The following is a 20,274-nucleotide window of genomic DNA, read 5'->3' as shown; positions in this document are numbered from 1 at the left end:
ACCTTCACACTTCAAAGCTGTCTCTTCCAGGGTCTAAGTACCCTTTTCATGGCCTCGTTGCCTCAGCAGGGTAGACTTACTCTGTGTACGTCACAGTGGCTCACCCAGGGCTTGGACCCAGAATCATGCCAGTTAGCAGGGAGCAGGGACTGAAAGCTGCTTCCCCCAGTGTACTAGAGGCAGAATGGTACCCTAGGATGCCCTAGGGCATTGTCCAATGGAACTTTCTGTGATGATGGAAATAATCTGTATTTACACAGCCCCCTACAGCAGCTACCAGCCGCGTGTGGCTACTTGTCTAGTGTGACTGAAGAACTAGATTTTAAAATTTATTCGACTTTCAACACTTTGAATTTAATTAAAATAGCATAACCATAGTGAACAGCACAGCTCTAGGGCCCTCAGAGGTCCCCAAACTCAGCCCTCACACTAGGAAGATGGGGACACTGAGGTTCAGGGAAGAGAGGAGGCTTGCTGAGGGTGGCTCACAATTGGAAGCCAGCCGAGAACTCATTTCCTCAGTGCCACACCCACTGTCCCATCCTCCATCCTTCAGTGCCTTCAAGGCTGAGGAAGAGCCACGCACGTTGTTGATCATTAAATAATACAAGAGGTCCAGAGCTAGGTGAACCCACAGAAGGCAGGATTGGTTTTGACCTGGATAATCTGGAAGGACTTCCAGCAGGAGATGTGTGACGCAGATGGGTGGAAGAGCTTGTAAAATCCAGGAGGAAGAAAGACTATGATTTCCTAAAGCCAGGGGACGGGGAGGCTCCAGGATGGGGAACCTCTTAATTCCCCATAGGCATAAGACCTCCTATAGGTGCCTGCAGGTGGTGATATCGCTGGAGAATCCCGTCTTGATAAGCTCCTGGGTTAGCCCTTCCGTGACTTTCTCCCTTCTCCCCCAAAGCAGATTGCCACCTCACAATAGATGGGTCTGCCTGGGGCAGAAGTAAGTCCCATCCCTGGAGGCATGCAACCATGCCAGGGCTTTACACAGATCACCTCTGCATTGCATCTATGAGGGGAGCATTGTGATTCACATTCTACGGAAGACAAAATGAAGGAGCAGAGATGGGGCCGGGCAGCCCCGCTGAGGAGGCATTAGGGTGTCCTCGTGCTTATGGGAGGCTGGACTAGGTAACTCCCGAGGCATCCTGAAGTCCAGTCTATTCCAGGCTTAGGGAGGTAGCAACCCTCACGCTGCAAGGAAGCGTGTACCCCTTCATCTTGAGGGATGGAGAGAGGCAACTGCCTGGCGCAGCATCCCAGCAAGGGAACGCCACACACTGCGCCTGCGGCACGATGAGGGGCTCTAGGGAGCCAAGGGGTACCAGAAGGAAATGGGAGGGAGACCCCTGCCGCCAGGCAGCCTCAAGTGCTGTGCCGGTGGCCTCAGAGCAGGGTGCCTACCTGCCCTCGTGGGGGCAGCAGTGAGCGGAGCATGGGGGTGCATTTAGGAGGAGTGAGCCACCTGTCCAGTTCCGCTGGACTCACTGTCTTGGCTCAGCAAATCAGGCAGTGTGAGGCCAGCAGATGGGGCCTTGCCCAGGTTTGGGCAGTCTCTGAGCCAGGGACAAGCCTAGTGCCACTGAGTCTTGCGTGAAGCAGGAAGGCAGGCCTGTGGCCCTGAGTAGGCCACATCTCCGTGCCTCAGCTTCCCCGTGAGTTAAGGGGGCATGGCATTTCCCCTTTACCGGGTGAGGGCCGGAGGAGGCAGGATCCGTACTTGCTATGTACCCCAAGGTGTGGCCACACATCTCTGGGCCCATGCCTGGGAGTAACTGCTCCTGTATGGAGCTGGGAGTTAGACAAAAGCAAAGCTGAACAAGAGACAGACAAAGTCCTAGTCATTGCAGGCAGCTGGTGACAGCACTGAGTTGTCGCCATATGCATGCCGGGTCCCTCTGCCTGAGCCCGCGAGGACATGCAGGTCCTGGGGCCCAGGAGAGCTGTGTGTTACTAAACGTGTCCCTGCTCCCTGCCTATTACTCACTGCACCCTCAGCACCTGGCAAGGTCAGGCGTACTGGTTGGCATAGGAAGGCCTGGGCTGACTGGTGGGCTTCTGACTTTTGGCTCTGGGCAAGTTTCGAGCCCTTTTCAGCCTTGTCTGCACCTGTAAAAGGGGGTCAGACCCATCCACCAGAATTGCTGCAAGGTCCCTGGCCAGCGCCCCATGCACACTCACGTGCAAATGGACTTGAGTTCTATCTTCTCTTCCCCTTCCATCCCCCTCCTGTTTTGGGAAATGGAGCCCAAGAGGGAGGCGGACTTGTCTGAGGTCACACAGCCCACGACTGGCCAAGCCATGCCTAGAGCCAGGTGTCCTTGCCGGGCCTCCCATCCCCAGACCTGGAGGCCATGAGCACGGGCCACGGGTCAAGACTCTGACATTCCTCCTGCGCCTGCGGCCTCAGCTGCCCAGCCTGTCCCTAACCGAGGATCACTGAGGCACCTGCCGTCTGAGAGCCCCTCTAACCCCCACCACCCTCCTGCCGTGTTACAAAGCACAAAGCACTGATGGGCTCAACAAGGAGGGCTGTGTGGCTTGCACCCCTTCATTAGCTCTGTAAGGAGGGCTGGTGTCTCCAAAATAAGACAGCCGTAAACAAGGAGGGGAGATTGACACATGACATTACAAACCAGTCTGGGGTTTGGAGGTACCTGCGTGATACAGCATGGGCCTCCCCTGATGCCTCAACCCTCATTTTGAGATCTGTATACTAGGGCCTGAGGTTGGCCAGATGAGACTCTGTGCTTTGTTTCTTTGGTTCTCTGGATGGGGATCTGGAGGTCCGGCTTAAGCCCATGTGTAGGAGTTAGTTTATGCAGTTTCGCCACTTGCTTGCTCGTACATTAACCTGATCTCTCTCGCCGGCCCCCAAATGTGCTGATGGCAAGGGCGCTGGGTGAGGCTGTGGGTCTCTGTGCCTATCTCCTCTCGGCCCTCTCCCCACAGAGAGGAGACGATTACCACTGTGGTGAAGAGCCCCCGTGGCCGACGCCAGTCCCCCAGCAAGTCTCCCTCCCACTCCTATCACCCTGCCAGCCTGCCCAAGCCAGGCCTGTTGGCCCCTGAGCTGCTGCCCTCGCCAGGAGCCAGCCAATCCTGCAGGCCCGAGGCAGAGCCAGGCTGGAGGCCCACTGTGCCCACTCTGTACGTGACGGAGCCCGAGGCCCACGTGTCAGCCCTGCCTGGGGACGCTGGGCCCCAGCCCAAATGGGTGGAGGTCGAGGAGACCATTGAAGTTCGGGTGAAGAAGACTGGCTCGACGGGCACGTCTCTGGCCAGAGAGACGCCTGGCAGCTTGGAGGGGCTTCTCTCCACACTGCCTGGCAGGATGCCTGGAGGAGACCCCAATACAAACAACTCCAACAACAAGCTGTTGACCCAGGAGCCCCCAGCCATGGCCAGTGTTGGCGAGCCCCTAGTCTTCCATGTGGAAACGGGGCCAGGGACCCCTGAGCTTTCCCCTCCCTGGGCTGCTGAAGAGGAGGCACCCCTGGAGGAGACGGAGGAAAGAGGTACCTACCAGATAGAAGAGCCCCTGAGTGCCGATGGTCTTCAGGGCCGGGACCCCAAGATCCTCACACACAACGGCCGTGCACTCACGCTGGCTGACCTGGAGGATTACGTGCCCCAGGAAGGGGAGACCTTTGGCTGCAGCGGCCCCATGCCCAGTGCTTCCGATGACCCGCCCTGCGAAATCTCAGTGCTTCAGAGAGAGATCAGCGAGCCCACCGTGGGGCAGCCCGTCCTGCTCAACGTGGGGCTCCCGCCAGGTTCCCGAACCTCCCCTGGCTTCTTCACACGTACGCCCAGCTCCCGGGAGGCGTTTCCATCAGGGCCGCAGGACCTTGGCCCCAGGGGCATCTCCTTCTGCTTTCAGGAGGCCCGGGCTGGAGGTACCATGTCCCGGAAGCCGTCCTTCTGCACTCAGGTTCAGCGCTCTGTGGACAGTGGCCAGAGCAGCTTCAAAACGGAGGTTTCCACCCAGACGGTCAGCTTTGGGACAGTGGGGGAGACTGTCACCCTGCACATTTGCCCGGATGAGGACGTGGACCCTAGCCCCTCCCAGGGCTGAGGCCAGGACCATCAGGAGCTGGGTGGCTAGGACTGAGACGAGAAACTCTTGGGGCTGGGACACCCCTGACTAAGCTGCCGTGGTTGCATGGGGCAGCAGAAAGAGGCAAATGGCTTTGGGGCTGAGGACCCTGCCTGGCACCAGCATCAACTCACCTCACAGCTGCCCTGGGTTTTCAACTCAGGAGAGAGTCCCAGAGCTGGCACCCCTCGGACACGTGTGCTCTGACCCTGCCCTGGCTCTCCAACAACTCAGGACACCTCCCGCCCCTTCCTCCCTGGGTGCTTCCTACCTCACAGGACTCGGTCTTCAGCTGAGGACATTGCACACATCTGTGATCTCAGAGTGTACCGAAGCTGCTCTGAGAGCACTGGCCGGAGTGACTCGCAGACTGCAGCTCTGGGTTCGGGGGCTCCAGACACAGGGAAGGCACTTGGGCATCTTTCCTGCTCCGTTCATGAGGCAGTGGCTGCCACATGGGCCCTGTCTGCCCAGTGGCCAGGCCTGGCACAGCCCTGCCTCTCACCCAGGCTGGGGGTTCCAGCCTCCCTCTCGATAGGGGGCTTCCCCCAAGCCACATCTTACCCGTGAACGTTTTTTCTTGGCCTCCAGGAGGCCTGTGTGGGGCCCAGCTCTACAGACCCTCCTAGGCCTTTTCTACAGGGTGGACCAGGGTCTCTGTGTGGGAGCAGCCCCCGTCAGTCGGCCCTGATGATGCTAATAAACTGGTTCCTTGCACTGTCTTTGCTCTGCTCTTTTTTGCTTCTCCACCTGGTGACTCCGATGACTCGGGAGGGAGGGACCCTCCTGGCCTGGCCCTGGAGACCAACCAGTGGACAGCCCAGGCCCTTTCCGTTGACAGCCCTGGGTGGACCCTCAGCATCGACCTGTGGGTCCTGGCTAGTCCTGGGGATCCTGGGTGGAGACGTGATAGTTGGCCTGTCCGGCTTGCTCACATGTGGGCTAAGGGGCTGGTGACAGGTGCACAGTGTGGCTGGGGCAGTGCAGAGTGGTTGCTCCTGCTGGGGGCCTCCTGTGCAGCTGGGTCCTTTGTCAGGACAGACATGGGGGTGTGATGTGTCAGGGGTCCTGATGACCTCCTTGGAGTGGGGAAGGACAGGATGGTTGCCCCAACGCCATAGAGGGCAAACGGATGGCAGCCTGCCCAGTTGCCTCTTCAGCCTGGTGGGCCCTAGGATACAGAAGATCAACAGGAGAGAGGCTCTGGGGCAGGGGAGAGCTCCATAAAGGGGGACCTTCTAGAAATGGAGTGGTGGGCATCTCTGAATGGCCACACGGGGATGGCAGCCAGGTGGAGGAGGGAGCTGCACTGAAGGCTGAGGGCAGGAAGCAGAGACACAGGAGGGTCTGAAGGTCCCCGGGGCTGGCACCAGGTGAGACTGTAATGGTCTGGGTCAGGCCAGGCTGCAGGTGGAAGGGAGAAAGCTGCTGGGTGGAGGACAGGGGCTGCCCTGGGAGGGCAGGAATGCAGCCTACCCTCTGAGGAGTTCATGGCTCCTAATCTGGCATCTGGCTGTCCCTAGCTTCCCTAGACTGTGGGGCTGGGTCCACTTGAGCCTGGGTGACCCAGTACCCTAGGATCCAGAGTGGGCTACAGAGCAAGGCCAGCCCCAGGATGAAGGGATGAGACTAGCTGAGACTGAGGGGCCACCCAGAGTGATGGGTGGGAGTCCAGGCCCAGCTGCCCCTATAGGAACTGACATTCTGTGAGGGCATGTGTGTAACACCCTGCGGGTGGACCAGCCCTGAGCTTGCTGCCTGGAGTGCCATCTCCCCTGGCACAGTCTCGGGATCTCTTCTTCTCTCAGGGGCCTCCACCTTCGGCCCTTCCTGCACCCAATGTGTGGCTGGAGCAGGAAGGTGGGAAGGGTTGGCTGGGGTTGGCTCATCTGGGCAGTGTCCCACTCCCCGGGCTCAGGCCAACCCTTACTCCTATGCGTGGACCTGCCTCTCCTACAGATGCTGCCATCGCACCCCCAGGTGCTCTGGGGCAAGTGGACCAGGAGAGCACATCCTTCCAGAGGACACTGATGTGCCCTGAGGCTCCGGGACCCACCACAGGGGAACACACCAGCCCCGGCCCCAGACCTGGGGGGCCACCTGAACTCCAGGAGGCCGGCCAGAATCCCCCAGGAGTGGAGGCTGGGGATGCATCCGGTGAGGCCTGGCAGCAGGCTGAAGGCAAAGTACCACCTGCTTCCAGGACCACCCTCCACCCCTAACCTCCCCTCCATTCTGACACCAGCCTTGGTTAATTTGGGTGCCCATCCCATGGGGGTGAACTAGCAGAGCCTGGGGACCCCCGACATTCTGATGGTTCCATATGTTGAGGACCCTGGACAAGGCCCACCCCTCACTCAGCCTGTGAAACTAGAGGGGTGGATGGGTTCTGGGAGGTCCTTCCCACCCTGAGCATGTCTGTCCCAGGAGCCAAAGGCCTCCTGTGGTCAGCCCTCAGGGGACAGCTTGGGTACCCTGTGCTCCTGGGAAGGTGAGGAGGAAGAGGGAACAGAGAGTGAGAGGAGGAGGAGGGGAGAGATTAGGGAAAGAGGTAGAGAAGGGGAGGGGGGAGAGGAGAGGAGGGGGGAGAGGAGAGGAGGGGGAGAGGAGGGAAAGGGGGAGAGAAGGGGAGGGGGAAAGGAGGGGAGGGGGGAGAGGAGGGGAGGGGGAGAGGAGGGGAGGGGGAGAGGAGGGGAGGGGGGAGAGGAGGGGAGGGGGGAGAGGAGGGAAGGAGGGAGAGGACAGGAGGGGGGAGAGGACGGGAGGGGGAGAGGAGGGGAGGGGGAGAGAAGGGGAGGGGGGAGGGGAGGGGAGGGGGGAGAGGAGAAGGAGGGAGACCAGGAGGACAAGGGGAATAGGAAGGAACAGTAAGTGAGCAGTGCCCCAGGCAGACCAGACCCCTGGAATGTGCTGTGGGGCCCCTCCCCCCAGCCCAGGGGGCTGAAGTGCACTTGCATGGCTGGAGCTCTAGGTTTGCGGTCACGGATCCTGTGCTCTTGGAGCCCCTACTCTGGCTGTCCTCCCCTCCTCTGGGCCCTGGAAGTCGATGCAGAGGCAAGTCATGAGGGATTGTCTCCAGCCCTATCCCAGGCTCCATCTCACTGGGCCCCTTGCCTCCCACCAGGTGAGCCCCAGAAGGTGCCGCAACGTCTCTCCCACGAGGGCCTGGAGCAGAACTCTCGGGCACACGTTGAGGTCCAGGAACGTGTGGTGCCCATCCGGTAACTTCCCCAGCTGGCTGGGGCATGAGGGGACATCCTGGGGGCAGGGTCGGGCACGGGGACAGGAGAGGAAGGGGTGGAATCCCAGCACCCCTGCACTCTCCATTCCAGCCCCACCCTAAGCCCAAGGTTAGGGCAGGGAGGAGAGGCCACCCCTGGAGCAAGGGAAGTTGGGGGAGCTCCCTTCTCACCCAGGGCTGGGGCCCCTTTCTGTACATCCCCTCCCAAAGAGTCTGCTGCAGCCCCCATCTTATCTTGAAGCTCTGCCTCCCATACCCCAAAAGTGGAAGGGTGGGGCAGACAGCTAACTCCACTCCATGGCCCCAGGATGGAGGGCGCTGCCTGCCCCAGGGCAGGTGCAACGGAGCTCTGGGACATCCACAGCCACGTGTTCACAGAGACCAAGCACAGGACATATGTGTACCAGGCCAGCGACATGTATGCCACAAGTAGGTGGGGGCCCGGCACTTTACACGTGTGCCCACCATGCCCTGGGCAAGGGGGGACATTTGCATGGAGGGGCCTGCAAAGCCACCTGGCATGGCCCAGCCTTACTGTGGCCAGGGGCCCTGCTCCCCCTCTCCCTGTGTCCCCTCAGAAGGCATCACTGGGAGGGGAGATGCAGGCAGCAGTGACCTTTTCCCCACTCAGAGTTAGCATATTCTGTGCAGCCTGCCCTCAGAGAGCCGAGGTTGAAGCAGGAGAGACAGGGGTTAGACTGAAGGAAGCACTTCCGGACCATCAGGGGCCTGGGGGGAGTCAGGATGGGGTCACCTTCACTTGGGAGGCAGGTAGGCTCTTTCACCCTGGGGTATATCTCAGGGCCTCTCTGCCCACCTAGGGTACCAGGACACACCTGGGGTTACCGCCAGCCCACCTGGGTCTGGGTCTCTGTGAAAGTAGGCCGGGGATCAAAGATTTCAACACAGGACAGGCTGTGGTGGGACAGAGCCAGGCTCCTTCCCAACGGCTCCCTCCCCTACCCCCAGGGCCCCCATCCATGCAGGTCACCATTGAGGATGTGCATGCCCAGAGGGGCAGCGTGGCGCAATTCCAGGCTGTCATTGAGGGCAACCCGCAGCCCACGGTGACCTGGTATAAGGTAGGGACAGGCCAGGGTTGGGGGCCTGCCGGTGGGAGGGGGAGTGTGTGAAACCCCACTGGACTGGACACAGCACTCACTGAAGGTCATGCTGGGCCGTGGTGCTGGGGTCACCCATGGTGGGCTGATGGCCTCCCTGCCCTCCTGTGTCTCCAGGACGGTGCCCAGCTGGTGGATGGCCCCCGGCTCAGCCAGCAGCAGGAAGGGACCACGTACTCCCTGGTACTAAGGGATGTGGCCCAGCATGACGCTGGTGTCTACACATGCCTGGCCCACAATGCTGGCGGCCAGGTGCTATGCAAGGCAGAGCTGCTGGTCCATGGGGGTGAGTGGGGGACCCCTTCCCAGGCCTGTCTTGGCTCCACGCAGGCGTGTGGGGCTGTGGGTACGGGGGTCCTGTGAGCTCCCACAGGCTCGGGCACTATAAATTCGGGGGACAGAGAGACGGGGTGGTCATCTTTGCTCACACCTACAGCTTCCCCCTCCCTGGCTACAGGCGACAGTGAGCAAAGCTCTAGGAGGAAACTACACTCCTTCTACGAGGTCAAGGAGGAAATTGGAAGGTATTGCCCGCCCCCCATCCCAGCCCCAAGAGCCTCACCCGCTGGACCCCCACCCCCTAAGACCCTCATCCGCAGCCTCCCGGAGTTCCTACCCCAGAGTTTCCATCCAGGAGCTCCCAGCCCTCCCCCCCACTGCACCCCTACAATCCCCACTTCAGCACTAGCAGAAGCCCACCCTGCCCCCCGGAACCCCGCCTCCACCGAGTACCAGCCTCCTCCAGCCCTCACCTTCTGGAGCCCCTGCCTCCTGCGAACCCTACCTCTTTCCGGAGCCCCTGCCCGCAGAGTACCTGCTGCCCCACACCTGCCGGGAATTCCGCCCCCTCCAGTACCCACTGCCCCAGCCCCTGCTCTCCCGGAACCTCCCTTCTCAGGAGCTTTGCCCCCTTCCAAACCCCGTCCCCCAGGAACCCCACCCCCAACGCGCTGTACCCTCCTCCCAGGGGTGTGTTCGGCTTCGTGAAGAGGGTGCAGCACAAGGGCAACCAGATGTCCTGCGCCGCCAAGTTCATTCCCCTGCGGAGCAGGACACGTGTCCAGGCTTATCGGGAGCGGGACATCCTAGCAGGGCTGAGCCACCCGCTGGTCACTGCACTGCTGGACCAGTTTGAGACCCGAAAGACCCTGATCCTCATCCTGGAGCTGTATCCTGTCTCACCCCAAGGGTGCAAGGTGGTGGGGGGAGGGGGATGTGCCCCCAGACACACAGGGGTCCGGAGGGCTGCGTGGGGCCTGTGGTTTTGGTGATCCCAGCCCTGCCTGCCTCATGGGGGCAGCCGGTAACGCTGGCGTCTCGATGCTTTGTGACTAACCCCCTCCCCGACCCCGAACACATTGTACAGACCTCATAGCTCCTAGGCCTTTGGGCCAGGAATTTGGGCAGGGCTGCGTCCAGAAGGTCCGAGACGTGCGCCTGTGGGCTCCTCCCGCTGTCCACGTTGCCTTTCCAGCAGGAAGTTTGGACTTCTTACCTGGCTCCTGCAGGCCCCAAGCGCTGACGCTGCTTCGGATGCCTACCCATGCTCCGAGGAGGGGCACACACCCCACCGGATCCACCTGCCACACTCGCGGCCCAGCTGAGGGTCTCTGAATGCCGTGTGTGCTCACCACACCCCCACCTCCCCAGTCAGCATCCCCTGCGGGGGGAGGGGGCACACGTGGGCTCTGTGCAGAGGGGAGAGGATACCTCCACTCCCACTCTGCTGCTGCCCACTGGCCTCAGCCCCTCTACTTGGGGCATCTTGTCCCTCACATCCTCCTCATCTGCAAGCACTAGCCTCCCTAGAATAGCTCCCCCCGCCCCCCACCCCGAGATAAGACTCCCCCCAGGTGGTGTGAGGCCATGAGCGTTCCAGACCCTAGAGCTTTCCTTGACAGTCCCAGGTGCTCGTCGGAGGAACTGCTGGACCGCCTGTTCAAGAAGAGCGTGGTGACAGAGGCCGAGGTGACTGTGCTGCCTGGGCTGCCCACCCAGCTTCAGGGCAGCCTGCATGCCTGGCCAGGCCTCCTGCTTCCCCTGCCCAGACCACCTGTCCCTCAGACTAGCTCCCCAGCATAGTACTGCCCACCTCAGAGACCTTCTAGGGTATTCCAGGGCCTCACAGGGTGTTGCAGCTCCTGTCGGGCTTTCAGAGCCCTCCCGTGCCCGGGGCTCGCTTCTTCCCCACCCCAGACTGCACTGAACTAGCTGGCCGGGCCTCGCCTGCTCTCCCAGTCGCCTCTTGCTTTGCACAGGCTGCTTCACACACCCAAACCTGCCCCGCCTTGGGGCTCAGAGGAATCCCCCAGCTCCAGGGGTCCGTGAGGCTTTGCATGTGACCTGCCCTGCGGGACCACCGTCCCAGGCTCAGGTCTGGAGGGAATTGGAGGCAGTGTGGGTGGGAGCAGGCAGGGAGGTAAGTAGAGGGGGTTCTCGAGGCTGGCTCACCTGAGCACCAGCCTTTGCTGCAGGTCAAGGTCTACATCCAGCAGCTGGTGGAGGGGCTGCACTACCTGCACAGCCAAGGCATCCTCCACCTGGACATAAAGGTATGTGGCTCCCTGGTGCCCCCAGAGCCCCGTGAGGGGCAGGTGGGAGCCTAGAGCCTATAAGCTGAGAGGGTGCAGGCCCAACACATCCAAATTTCCTGTCAGGATTTCCTCGCCTCTGGGGACAGGGAGCTCAGTATGCTATGACGGCCCCTTCAGGTGGGGTGCAGGTCCGATGCAGCAGAAGCTGTCCCCAAATGGCACTGAAACCTGTCCCCGGGGCTGCTCACTACCCCATGCTGGCCTCACCATCCTTGTGGGGCAGCCCCTCAAAGACCCTTGAGTGTCCTCCCCAGGCCCGGCAGCCCTGGGAGTCGCTTCCTTAGGGTACGGCCTCACCCACTCCCGGCTCTGCCCGACAGCCCCCCAACATCCTGATGGTGCACCCTGCTCGGGAAGACATTAAAATCTGCGATTTTGGCTTTGCCCAAAAAATCACCCCGGCAGAGCCGCAGTACAGCAAATACGGCTCCCCTGAGTTCGTGGCCCCCGAGATCATCGAGCAGACCCCTGTGAGCGAGGCCTCCGACATCTGGTGAGTGGGGGGCACCCACTCTCTGCCTCCTCCTCCCCCTCACCAGGCCAGGTCTGGGGTGACTCACGGCGGTGGTTTTTTTCCTGCAGGGCCATGGGGGTCATCTCCTACCTCAGGTGAGCAGACCCCGGCTCCTGTCGGCTGTCTCCTCCAAAGCCGGCCCAGACCCCTGCTCAGCAGGCCCACGGGAAGCTGTTGAACTGCTGGCTGCTCCTCAGATCAGAGACCCGAGACCTAAGGGGCAACTATCTTGGGAACATGCAGTCAGCCAACTCCGATAAGGGGTTTCTGCCAAGTGCTTTTCACACACACCCTGTCACAGAGGAGCTCTGCTGGGTCACGGGGCAGAGCACTGAGCTATTTCCCTAAAGGGTATAGGTAATTTGTCCAGAGCCCCCTTATAACAGTTATTGCTGCCCCGAGGACGCTGGTGGTGTAGACTGAGCCTGGATTTCCTCTACAGGTGGAGCCCTGATCCCTCCACCCCCGGCTAAGGCCAGGTGCCCCCTCCAGACTGACCCTTGATCTCTGCCCCAGGCTGAGCCTGGATCCCTACCCCAGGCTGACCCTTGATCCCTATCCCAGACCAAGCCTGGATCCTCACCCCAGCCTGGGACCAGATACCCACTCCAGGCTTAGCCTGGATCCCAGCTCCAAGCTGAGCCTGGATCTCTGGGCAAAGCTGAGACATATGCTGGAATTCTCAGGGCTGGATGACAGTGGTGTTCAGAGGCATCTCTAGTCAGGGCTGGGAGCCCCCGGCCACCACCATCCCCATGAGACCCAGCACTCCCTGTCCTGGCACCCTGCCTCCCATGAACCCAGAAATTGAGGTCACGACTGAAGGCTAGTCATGTCTCTGCTTTCAGTCTGACCTGCTCGTCCCCATTTGCTGGCGAGAGTGACCGAGCAACCCTTCTGAATGTCCTGGAAGGGCGGGTGTCCTGGAGTAGCCCCATGGCCTCCCACCTCAGTGAGGATGCCCAGGACTTCATCAAGGCTGCTCTGCAGAAGGCCGTGGAGTGAGTACACACGCCCTTCCCTCTGCCTGAGGTCCTCATGCTTGCCCCAGTGACCACTTGGACCGATCCCACCCTTCCTCTCTCCACAGGGCCCGGCCCAGCGCCGCCAAGTGCCTTGCCCACCCTTGGTTCCTGGTGAGTAGGCTAAACGCGGGCTGGCCTGGCTCACGGGGAGGGAAACTGAGGCCAAGAGGAATGGGGGCCTGCCTGGGCCACAGGGTGCACCAGGGTCTCCCCGCAACATGCCTCTCTCGCCTGGGCTCCCCCAGAAGTCTGTGCCTGCGGAGGAGGCCCACTTCATCAACACCAAGCAGCTGAAGTTCCTCCTGGCCCGCAGCCGCTGGCAGGTGAGCTGTGCTGCCCTGTGGAGGGGGTGAGGGGGTGGGGTGTGGAGGGGGTGGGAGGCCAGAGAGGGGAATGAGGCCCAGAGAGCTGGCTGGCTGTGTGTGCCCCTTCTGGGTCTGGGAGAGCAGGGAAGTGGGGCTGGGCATCCTTCATTTCAGGTCTTTGCTACCTGAGACACCAGGGTGAGGTGAGGCAACATGCAACACCCCTGCCAAGATGGGGACACACTGGCAGAGCCCTGGGCCCACGTCTTTTAATGCCCACCATTTCCTGAGCACCCCTCTGGGCCCACCGAGAGCTGGGAAGGCAGCGGGCAGCCAGCTGACGACCCCCTGTCCTCCACAACCCCAGCGCTCCCTGATGAGCTACAAGTCCGTCCTGGTGATGCGTTCCATCCCGGAGCTGCTCCAGGGCCCGCCCGACAGCCCATCCCTCGGGGTGGCCCGGCACCTGCGTGGTGATGTCAGTGCCTCCTCCAGCAGCTCTTCCTCCTCCGACAACGAGCTGGCACCGTTCGCCCGGGCCAAGTCGCTGCCCCCCTCCCCGGTGACCCACTCCCCACTGCTGCACCCCCGGGGCTTCCTGCGGCCTTCCGCCAGCCTGCCTGAGGAGGCCGAGGCCTGCCCACCCGCCACAGCGTCGCCCCAGGGTGCACATCCACCAGCTGCCCTGGGCTGTGTGCCCCGGCAGAGTGTCATCCGAAGCCTGTTCTACCAGCAGGTGGGGGAGGGCCCAGAGCTAGGGGGCCTGTCCGCAGGCAGCAGACGGCACCCCGCCCGGCGGCGGCACCTTCTCAAGGGTGGCTACTTCTCGGGCGTCCTGCCCGGCCTTCGAGAGCCACTGTTGGAGCACCGTGCGCTGGAGGAGGAGGCTGCCAGGGAGGAGCAGGCCACCCTGATGGCCGAAGCACCCTCCTTTGAGACCTCCCTGCGGATGCCCAGTGCAAGCACCCAGGAGGCCTCTGGCTTCAGCCGCTCCCTGGACCTTGACGGGCGGAACACAGCCAGCCCCTCTGCCAAGGCCTGCAGCAAGGGGCAGTGTTCCGCTCTGGGCCCCTCGAGCCTTCAGGGGGCCCACGGAGAGAGCATGCCGGGAGGGGATGCACGTGCCAGGGAGAAGGAGCATCCAGAGGGGCCCCTGCAGGGGCTGAGGCTACTTCCGTCCACCGGTGGTGATGGGTGCTCCGCTCAGCAAGAGGGGTCATTGCAGGACAGCTGTGGAGGGCAGGCTGCCCCTTTCTTTCAACCCCAGAGGAGTCCTGCCCCCCAGGACTGTGGCAGCCCTGCTGCTTTGGCACCACAACCTCCTGGCTCCTTTCCTCCAGGGCACTGCACAGAGCCGCTCTTGACATCCCCGAGCCCTTTCTTCTCAGGAAAGCCACAGGCCTCCCCCTCCCCAGCCCAAGCAAGCCCCCAGTCAGACTCTGAGAGAGGGCTGAAGGACACCCCTCTTGCCGGGAGGCCTGATCCACCCAAACCCCCAGAGCCAGCCTCCCATATGGGCATGGAGCCCGGCCCCTCCCTGGACATTGAAAGCCTGTCCCAGGAGACAGAGGGCCTGTCCCAGTCTTCGCCCAGTCCACAGCGGCCTCGGAAGCTGGCGACCACACGGAAGTTCTCCCTGGGATTCCAAGGGGGCTACGCGGGGGTGGTGGGCTACGGCACCTTTGCCTTTGGTGGGGATGCCGGTGGCATGCTGGGTCAGGGGCCCCTGTGGGCCAGAATGTCCTGGGCTGCCTGTCAGTCCTCGGAAGAGGAGGAGGCAGGGGCCGAGAGCCCACCACCCCAGGCCAGCACAGTGCCTCTACCTGAGGGTGGCAGGGCCCTCCCGAGGGCCTCCCAGGAGGTGAGCTCACGGGAAGACTTAAGTGGGGGCTCTCAGGTGTCGCTCGTACAGATCCGGGACCTGTCCAGGGACCTGGAAGCGACTGACACTGTGTCTCTGGACATCTCGGAGGTGGATCCTGCCTACCTCAATTTGTCTGACCTGTACGACATCAAATACCTCCCATTTGAGTTCATGATCTTCAAGAAGGTCCCCAAGCCTGTGGAGCCAGAGCTGCCACCCTCCCCTGAGTCTGAGGCTGGGGAGGAGCTGGCTGAGCTCCCAGAGGCCGCATGGCCGGGCATTCTGGGCCCGCCAGCAAGCCTGGAGATCACAGAGGAGCCAGAGGACATGGAGGCCCTGCTCGGGGAGGCTGCTGGTGGCAGGAAGCGCAAGTGGTCACCCCCTTCCAGCAGGCTCTTCCACTTCCCCGGGAGGCAATCACTGCTGGAGGAGTCCACAGAGCTGGGGCTACGCCAGAGAGTGAGGGCCTCGGTGGCCCACATCTCCCGCCTCCTGAGGGGCAGGCCTGAAGGTTACTACCCCCACCCTGCCCCAGGACTGGGCACATCCATGTTCCCCGCTCTGCACCTTGGGTCTCCTTGTCCAATAGGACAGCTCAGGAGCTCACCTGAGTGATGCAGGAAGCCCTCCCCTGTCCCGGTGCTGCCCATACCTCCCGGGACACAGTGGCTTGTTTTCGAGGTCACCTTTGCAGCTTCGATCCCTCCCCATGTGCATGTGAGGCCCAGCTGTAATTCAACTGCAGTTACACCCCTGCGGAAGTAGGAACCAGACCAGCCCTCCCTGATCCTTGACCCCTGGGCCCTCAGCCACGCCTCCCCAGGCACCTGTGGCCCCTTGAGCTGCTGCCCTTACCTGCCCGTGGTGGCCCTGCCTAGGATGGGCTGATGCTGATGGGGTAGGGAGGGTGGTGCCCTCTGCAGCAGATGTAGCTCGTTTTCAATAAGACCCCCTGGGATCTGGGCTTTTCTGCCACATGGGAATCCCACAGTTGGCCACAAGGGGCCCCAGAGCCTTCCTCCCATGCTCCCAGAGGAGCCAGGCCCCTAACGTGTGACCTCTCATGGCCACTTCCGTACTGCAGGTCTGGAGAAGGAGGGCCCCCCCAGGAAGAAGGCAGGCCTAGCTTCCTTCCGCCTATCAGGCCTGAAGAGCAGGGACCGAGGTGGGTACACTGCCCAGGGGCTGGGCCCCCACTGCAGCCCAAGTGACCTTACTGTGGGGAAAGGGAATCCTGCCAAGACTGCATGGCGGGGGGAAGCTCACACGCATGGGATCTTGAGTACACAGAGGGACTCTGGCGCCCCAGCAATCACGGCCCTGCAGTCCTGGAAGCCTTCCTGGAGTAGGCGCTAGTGTTGGAGATGAGCCGCTTGGGGGTGGGGCTCATCTGTATATCCCCACGGCGGAGTCCAGGCCTTGCTCTCAGGCTTAGGGTCACCTCTGAAAGCTCACCTCCCCTCCCTTCCCCAGCACCATCGTTCCTAAGGGAGCTCTCGGATGAGATGGTGGTCCTGGGCCAATCTGTGACTCTGGCCTGCCAGGTGTCGGCCCAGCCAGTTGTACAGGCCACCTGGAGTAAAGGTAAAGAGCTCTCCTGAGGCTGAGGGGCGGGGAGGCAGGGGGTGCTCCTTTAGGGCATTACTCTCATTGTACAGAGGGAAACTGAGGCTCAGAGAGGGTGTGGGCCCCGGGTGTGACCATGAGGCAGGGCACCTGTGGGGAGCTTCTCTCGAGGTCCACTCTATCCTGCTGCAGACGGGGCTCTTCTCGAGAGCAGCAGCCGCCTCCTCATCTCCTCCACGCTCAAGAACTTCCAGCTGCTGACCATCCTGGTGGTGACTGCCGAGGACCTGGGCGTGTACACGTGCAGCGTGCGCAATGCTCTGGGGACGGCGGCCACCACAGCCATTCTCCGGAAGGCAGGTGCGTGGGCCGAGCAGGGCCCAAGGAATGTGACGCTCCCCACCCAGGCATCCACATCCTGGCACTACCAGGGCCTGGAGGGGTCACAGAAGGCAGTAGCCGGCTCTGCAGACCGGGACTCCCGGGAGGGGACGCAGGAGGCAGCCGGGAGGGGATGCAGGGTGACACAGCTGGCCGGGCCCTCTCCCTGACACCTCTTTGGGTGCTCCTCTCCTTGCATTTCCCACGGTACCTCCCTCCCTGTGTCTCCAGCAAATGCAGGAAGAGGCGGCTTCCCATTTTGTATCTCTATTATAGTCAAACCAGGTTCTCAAAACACAGCGCTGGGGTGTGTTTCTGGGGGAGCCAAGACAGAGGCTGCAGGCCTAGCTCTCAGACCTCTGACCTGGTCCCCAGAGGGGGCTAACCCCCACAAGCCCTGCACCACAGCCCAGCAAAATAGAGGCCCCTCTGACTAGAGGCTGGGATTGGTGGTGGGCTGTGAGCAAGGGCCATTCCATGGGGTTCCTGGGCAGGCACCTGTGGAAGGGGAGCCTGGCGGGGTTGGGTAGGGCAGACACTTCCTGAGGCCCCTCGGAGGAGAGGCGCTGAGCCCCTCCTACTAGTCAGCATTGGAAGGGACCTCTGAATGAACTGGACCAAGTGAGGGTGGGCTCAGGGGCCTGGCAGCAGGGTGCAGGAGGATGAGGCAGGGCTGGCTGGGGCTCAGAGCTTCATTAGAGAACCCCTGGGAGCCCGCCTCAGATTGCTGTCTGTGGGCCCTGCAGAGCGCCCCTCTTCCTCCCCACGCCCGGACATCGGGGAGGTGTATGCGGACGGGGTGCTGCTGGTCTGGAAGCCTGTGGAGTCATATGGCCCTGTGACCTATATTGTGCAGTGCAGCCTGGAAGGTATGGGGCCACTCCTGAATCCTCACATCCTGGGGGGCCCCGGGGTCGCTGTGGGGGCACCGTGGGGAAGCACCTGGCTGCTCTGCACCCCTGGGTGGCCTGCGTGGGCCTCTCCACCCTGACATGGAGTGGGGAGGCCTTGGGCTGCCTCTCACCCACTCCTGTGTGGCCCAGGCGGCAGCTGGAGCACGCTGGCCTCAGACATCTTTGACTGCTGCTACCTCACTGGCAAGCTTTCTCGGGGCGGGGTGTACACCTTCCGGACGGCCTGTGTCAGCAAGGCGGGCATGGGCCCCTACAGCAGCCCCTCGGAGCAGGTCCTCCTGGGAGGGCCCAGCCACCTGGGTGAGCCACTCTGCAGGACTCTACGGAATGCGCCCTGCCACTTCAGTGAGTCACACGCTCACTTGGGATCGTTGGTTCTGCCTGCTAGGCCCCCCACCCACAAATGGCCTGAGGAATGAGAGGTCAGAGTGTTCGGGGGTTCAAAGAGGGAAGGGGTGATGGGAGAAAAGGCTGGGGGAGATGGGGCTGCAGGGGTGCCCTCCACCAGTCATCGGCTTCCCCTTCCCACAGCCTCTGAAGAGGAGAGCGGTGCCTCAGGGCCAGCCCAGCCGCTCCCCAGCAAGCAGACCTTCGCCTTCCAGACACAGATCCGAAGGTACGAGCCCTCCAGGGAGAGCGCGTGGCAGCGTCACGGCCCCACTAGCTCTTCATGCTCCCACCCCAGCCCCATCTTCTCTCCCCTCTGATCACTTCCACCTGCATTTGCCTCAGTGCATCTGCCACCCCCTCCTGGACCTTCCCCCTGGGCTTGCTTCTCTGAGATTGGGGTCCGGCCTGGGCCACCCGGCGGGCTGGCCCCTCACCAGCCTGGCCCGTGCTTCCTCCTTAGGGGCCGCTTCAGCGTGGTGCGGCAGTGCCGGGAGAAGGCCAGTGGACGCATGCTGGCTGCCAAGATCGTGCCCTGCCACCCCGAGGACAGGACTGCCGTGCTGCGGGAATACGAGGCCCTCAAGGGCTTGCGCCACCCCCACCTGGCACAGCTGCAGGCTGCCTACCTCAGCCCCCGACACCTGGTCCTCATCTTGGAGCTGTGCTCTGGGCCTGAGCTGCTCCCTTGTCTGGCCGAGAGGTGAGAGGGCGGGGCCTGGCCTGGATTCGGGGCTCAGGACCTGGCCGCCAGCACTGTGGTCCACCTCTGGCCCACCTCCGGGGCCCGCCTGCACCGGCCAGCTGACCAGCGTGGCTCAGCAGAGCTGGGCCTTCCCTCCTAAGCCCAGCAGGGAAGTCTGGTGCTTCCCCGTGGCCCCTCGGCTGTGGACAAAGCCTGGGTGCCCCTCCCCACATGCCCCCTAACTGGCCCTCTGCCCCCAGGTCCTCCTACTCGGAATCAGAGGTGAAGGACTATCTGTGGCAGATGCTAAGTGCTGCCCAGTACCTGCACGCCCAGGGTATCCTGCATCTAGACCTCAGGTCCGAGAACATGATTGTCACAGAGTACAACCTGCTCAAGGTTATCGACTTTGGAAATGCCCAGATCTCCGCCCAGGAGAGGGTCCTGCCCTCGGAGAGGTTCAAGGATTACATGGAGACCATGGGTGCGCAGGGCGCAGACACCAAGCCTGATCTGGGGGAGGGGGGTGCCAGGAGCAAGCCCTTCCCCCAGCCCTGTCTCCCTGCCTGCCCCACTGCAAACACCCAGCCCCTCACCTGTGACCCCCACCCATGCTGTCCCCAGCTCCGGAGCTCCTAGAGGGCCAGGGTGCCCTTGCACAGACCGACATCTGGGCCATAGGTGTCACGGCCTTCATTATGTAAGTCTCCACATGCCCTGTGGACTGGGAGGGCTGGCTGGAAGGGCAGGCCTGGGGTACACTGAGGGTGACCCCAGGCCCCTGTGACTCCCATCCATTGAGCATGACCTCAGTCACTTGACCCCCACCCATTCAGGTTGAGCGCTGAGTACCCGGTGAGCAGCGAGGGAATGCGAGACCTGCAGAAAGGGCTGCGCAAGGGGCTCATCCAGCTGAGCCGCTGCTACGCGGGGCTGTCCGGGGGCGCTGTGGCCTTCCTCCGAAGCACGCTGTGCGCGCACCCCTGGTAGGCACCCCCACCTACCCTGCCTGGCCCATCCCCCTATGACCTGACCTGCCCGTCGTGGGCGGGGGCACGGCTAACGCCACCCTCCCGCGCGCTCCAGGGGCCGCCCATGTGCGTCCAGCTGCCTGCAGTGCCCGTGGCTGACCGAGGAGGGCCCCGCCAGCTCCCAGCCTGCGGCCGTGACCTTCCCCACCGCAAGTCTGCGCGCGTTCGTGAGAGAACGCGAGAAGAGGCGGGCGGTGCTGTACAAAAAACACAACCTGGCCCAGGTGCGCTGAACGCCTGGCCCTGCGGGACCGCACCTCTCAGTCTTTCAGGACTCCCTTCATATGCATACACACATCAATAAAAAGCAGAACTGGATGAGGCGCTCTCTGTTTCATTATTTTGTTTGGGGGAGGGGGTGAGGGCCCTGCCACGTTCCTGGTGTTTGGCGGAGGGCAGAACTGCCCTTCTCTGTCCCGGCTGTGTGCCCGCAAAGACTTCATCAAGACTAGAGCCCTCTGAACCAGTTCAATGTGGAGGCAGCTCCATGCTCTTGCGGGTGTGTGCGTTTCTACTAACCGTGTCAGTGCTGCAT

The 20,274-nt window shown here is 62.3% G+C and overlaps 1 protein-coding gene across 30 annotated transcripts in view; it reads left to right on the top strand.

Moving 5' to 3' along the window:
* OBSCN (obscurin, cytoskeletal calmodulin and titin-interacting RhoGEF) overlaps positions 1-20,057 on the top strand; it is a 166,236-nt gene extending 146,179 nt beyond the window's left edge. For 23 of the 30 annotated variants that reach the window (XM_067732459.1, XM_067732482.1, XM_067732470.1 and 20 more), the window contains 26 exons: positions 6,071-6,268; positions 7,236-7,332; positions 7,660-7,781; positions 8,322-8,434; positions 8,591-8,759; positions 8,910-8,997; positions 9,441-9,641; positions 10,381-10,441; positions 10,948-11,025; positions 11,388-11,560; positions 11,650-11,676; positions 12,430-12,582; positions 12,672-12,717; positions 12,852-12,929; positions 13,279-15,286; positions 15,860-15,940; positions 16,249-16,359; positions 16,534-16,701; positions 17,469-17,591; positions 17,766-17,981; positions 18,168-18,252; positions 18,487-18,726; positions 18,969-19,192; positions 19,333-19,408; positions 19,545-19,694; positions 19,795-20,057. In XM_067732459.1, the coding sequence (XP_067588560.1) occupies positions 6,071-6,268; positions 7,236-7,332; positions 7,660-7,781; positions 8,322-8,434; positions 8,591-8,759; positions 8,910-8,997; positions 9,441-9,641; positions 10,381-10,441; positions 10,948-11,025; positions 11,388-11,560; positions 11,650-11,676; positions 12,430-12,582; positions 12,672-12,717; positions 12,852-12,929; positions 13,279-15,286; positions 15,860-15,940; positions 16,249-16,359; positions 16,534-16,701; positions 17,469-17,591; positions 17,766-17,981; positions 18,168-18,252; positions 18,487-18,726; positions 18,969-19,192; positions 19,333-19,408; positions 19,545-19,694; positions 19,795-19,972 (5,264 nt within the window). In that variant the 3' untranslated portion in view covers positions 19,973-20,057. Of the gene's footprint in view, positions 1-2,906; positions 4,834-6,070; positions 6,269-7,235; positions 7,333-7,659; positions 7,782-8,321; positions 8,435-8,590; positions 8,760-8,909; positions 8,998-9,440; positions 9,642-10,380; positions 10,442-10,947; positions 11,026-11,387; positions 11,561-11,649; positions 11,677-12,429; positions 12,583-12,671; positions 12,718-12,851; positions 12,930-13,278; positions 15,287-15,859; positions 15,941-16,248; positions 16,360-16,533; positions 16,702-17,468; positions 17,592-17,765; positions 17,982-18,167; positions 18,253-18,486; positions 18,727-18,968; positions 19,193-19,332; positions 19,409-19,544; positions 19,695-19,794 lie in introns of those variants that run through there. The other 7 variants (XM_067732486.1, XM_067732483.1, XM_067732462.1 and 4 more) reach the window with 6 other exon arrangements.
* Positions 20,058-20,274: the final 217 nt, after the last annotated feature.

Source organism: Pseudorca crassidens, chromosome 3 (assembly GCF_039906515.1).
Source record: "Pseudorca crassidens isolate mPseCra1 chromosome 3, mPseCra1.hap1, whole genome shotgun sequence".
In the NCBI taxonomy this organism is placed as follows: Eukaryota; Metazoa; Chordata; class Mammalia; order Artiodactyla; family Delphinidae; genus Pseudorca; species Pseudorca crassidens.
This window is presented reverse-complemented; position numbering and strand designations above follow the sequence as displayed.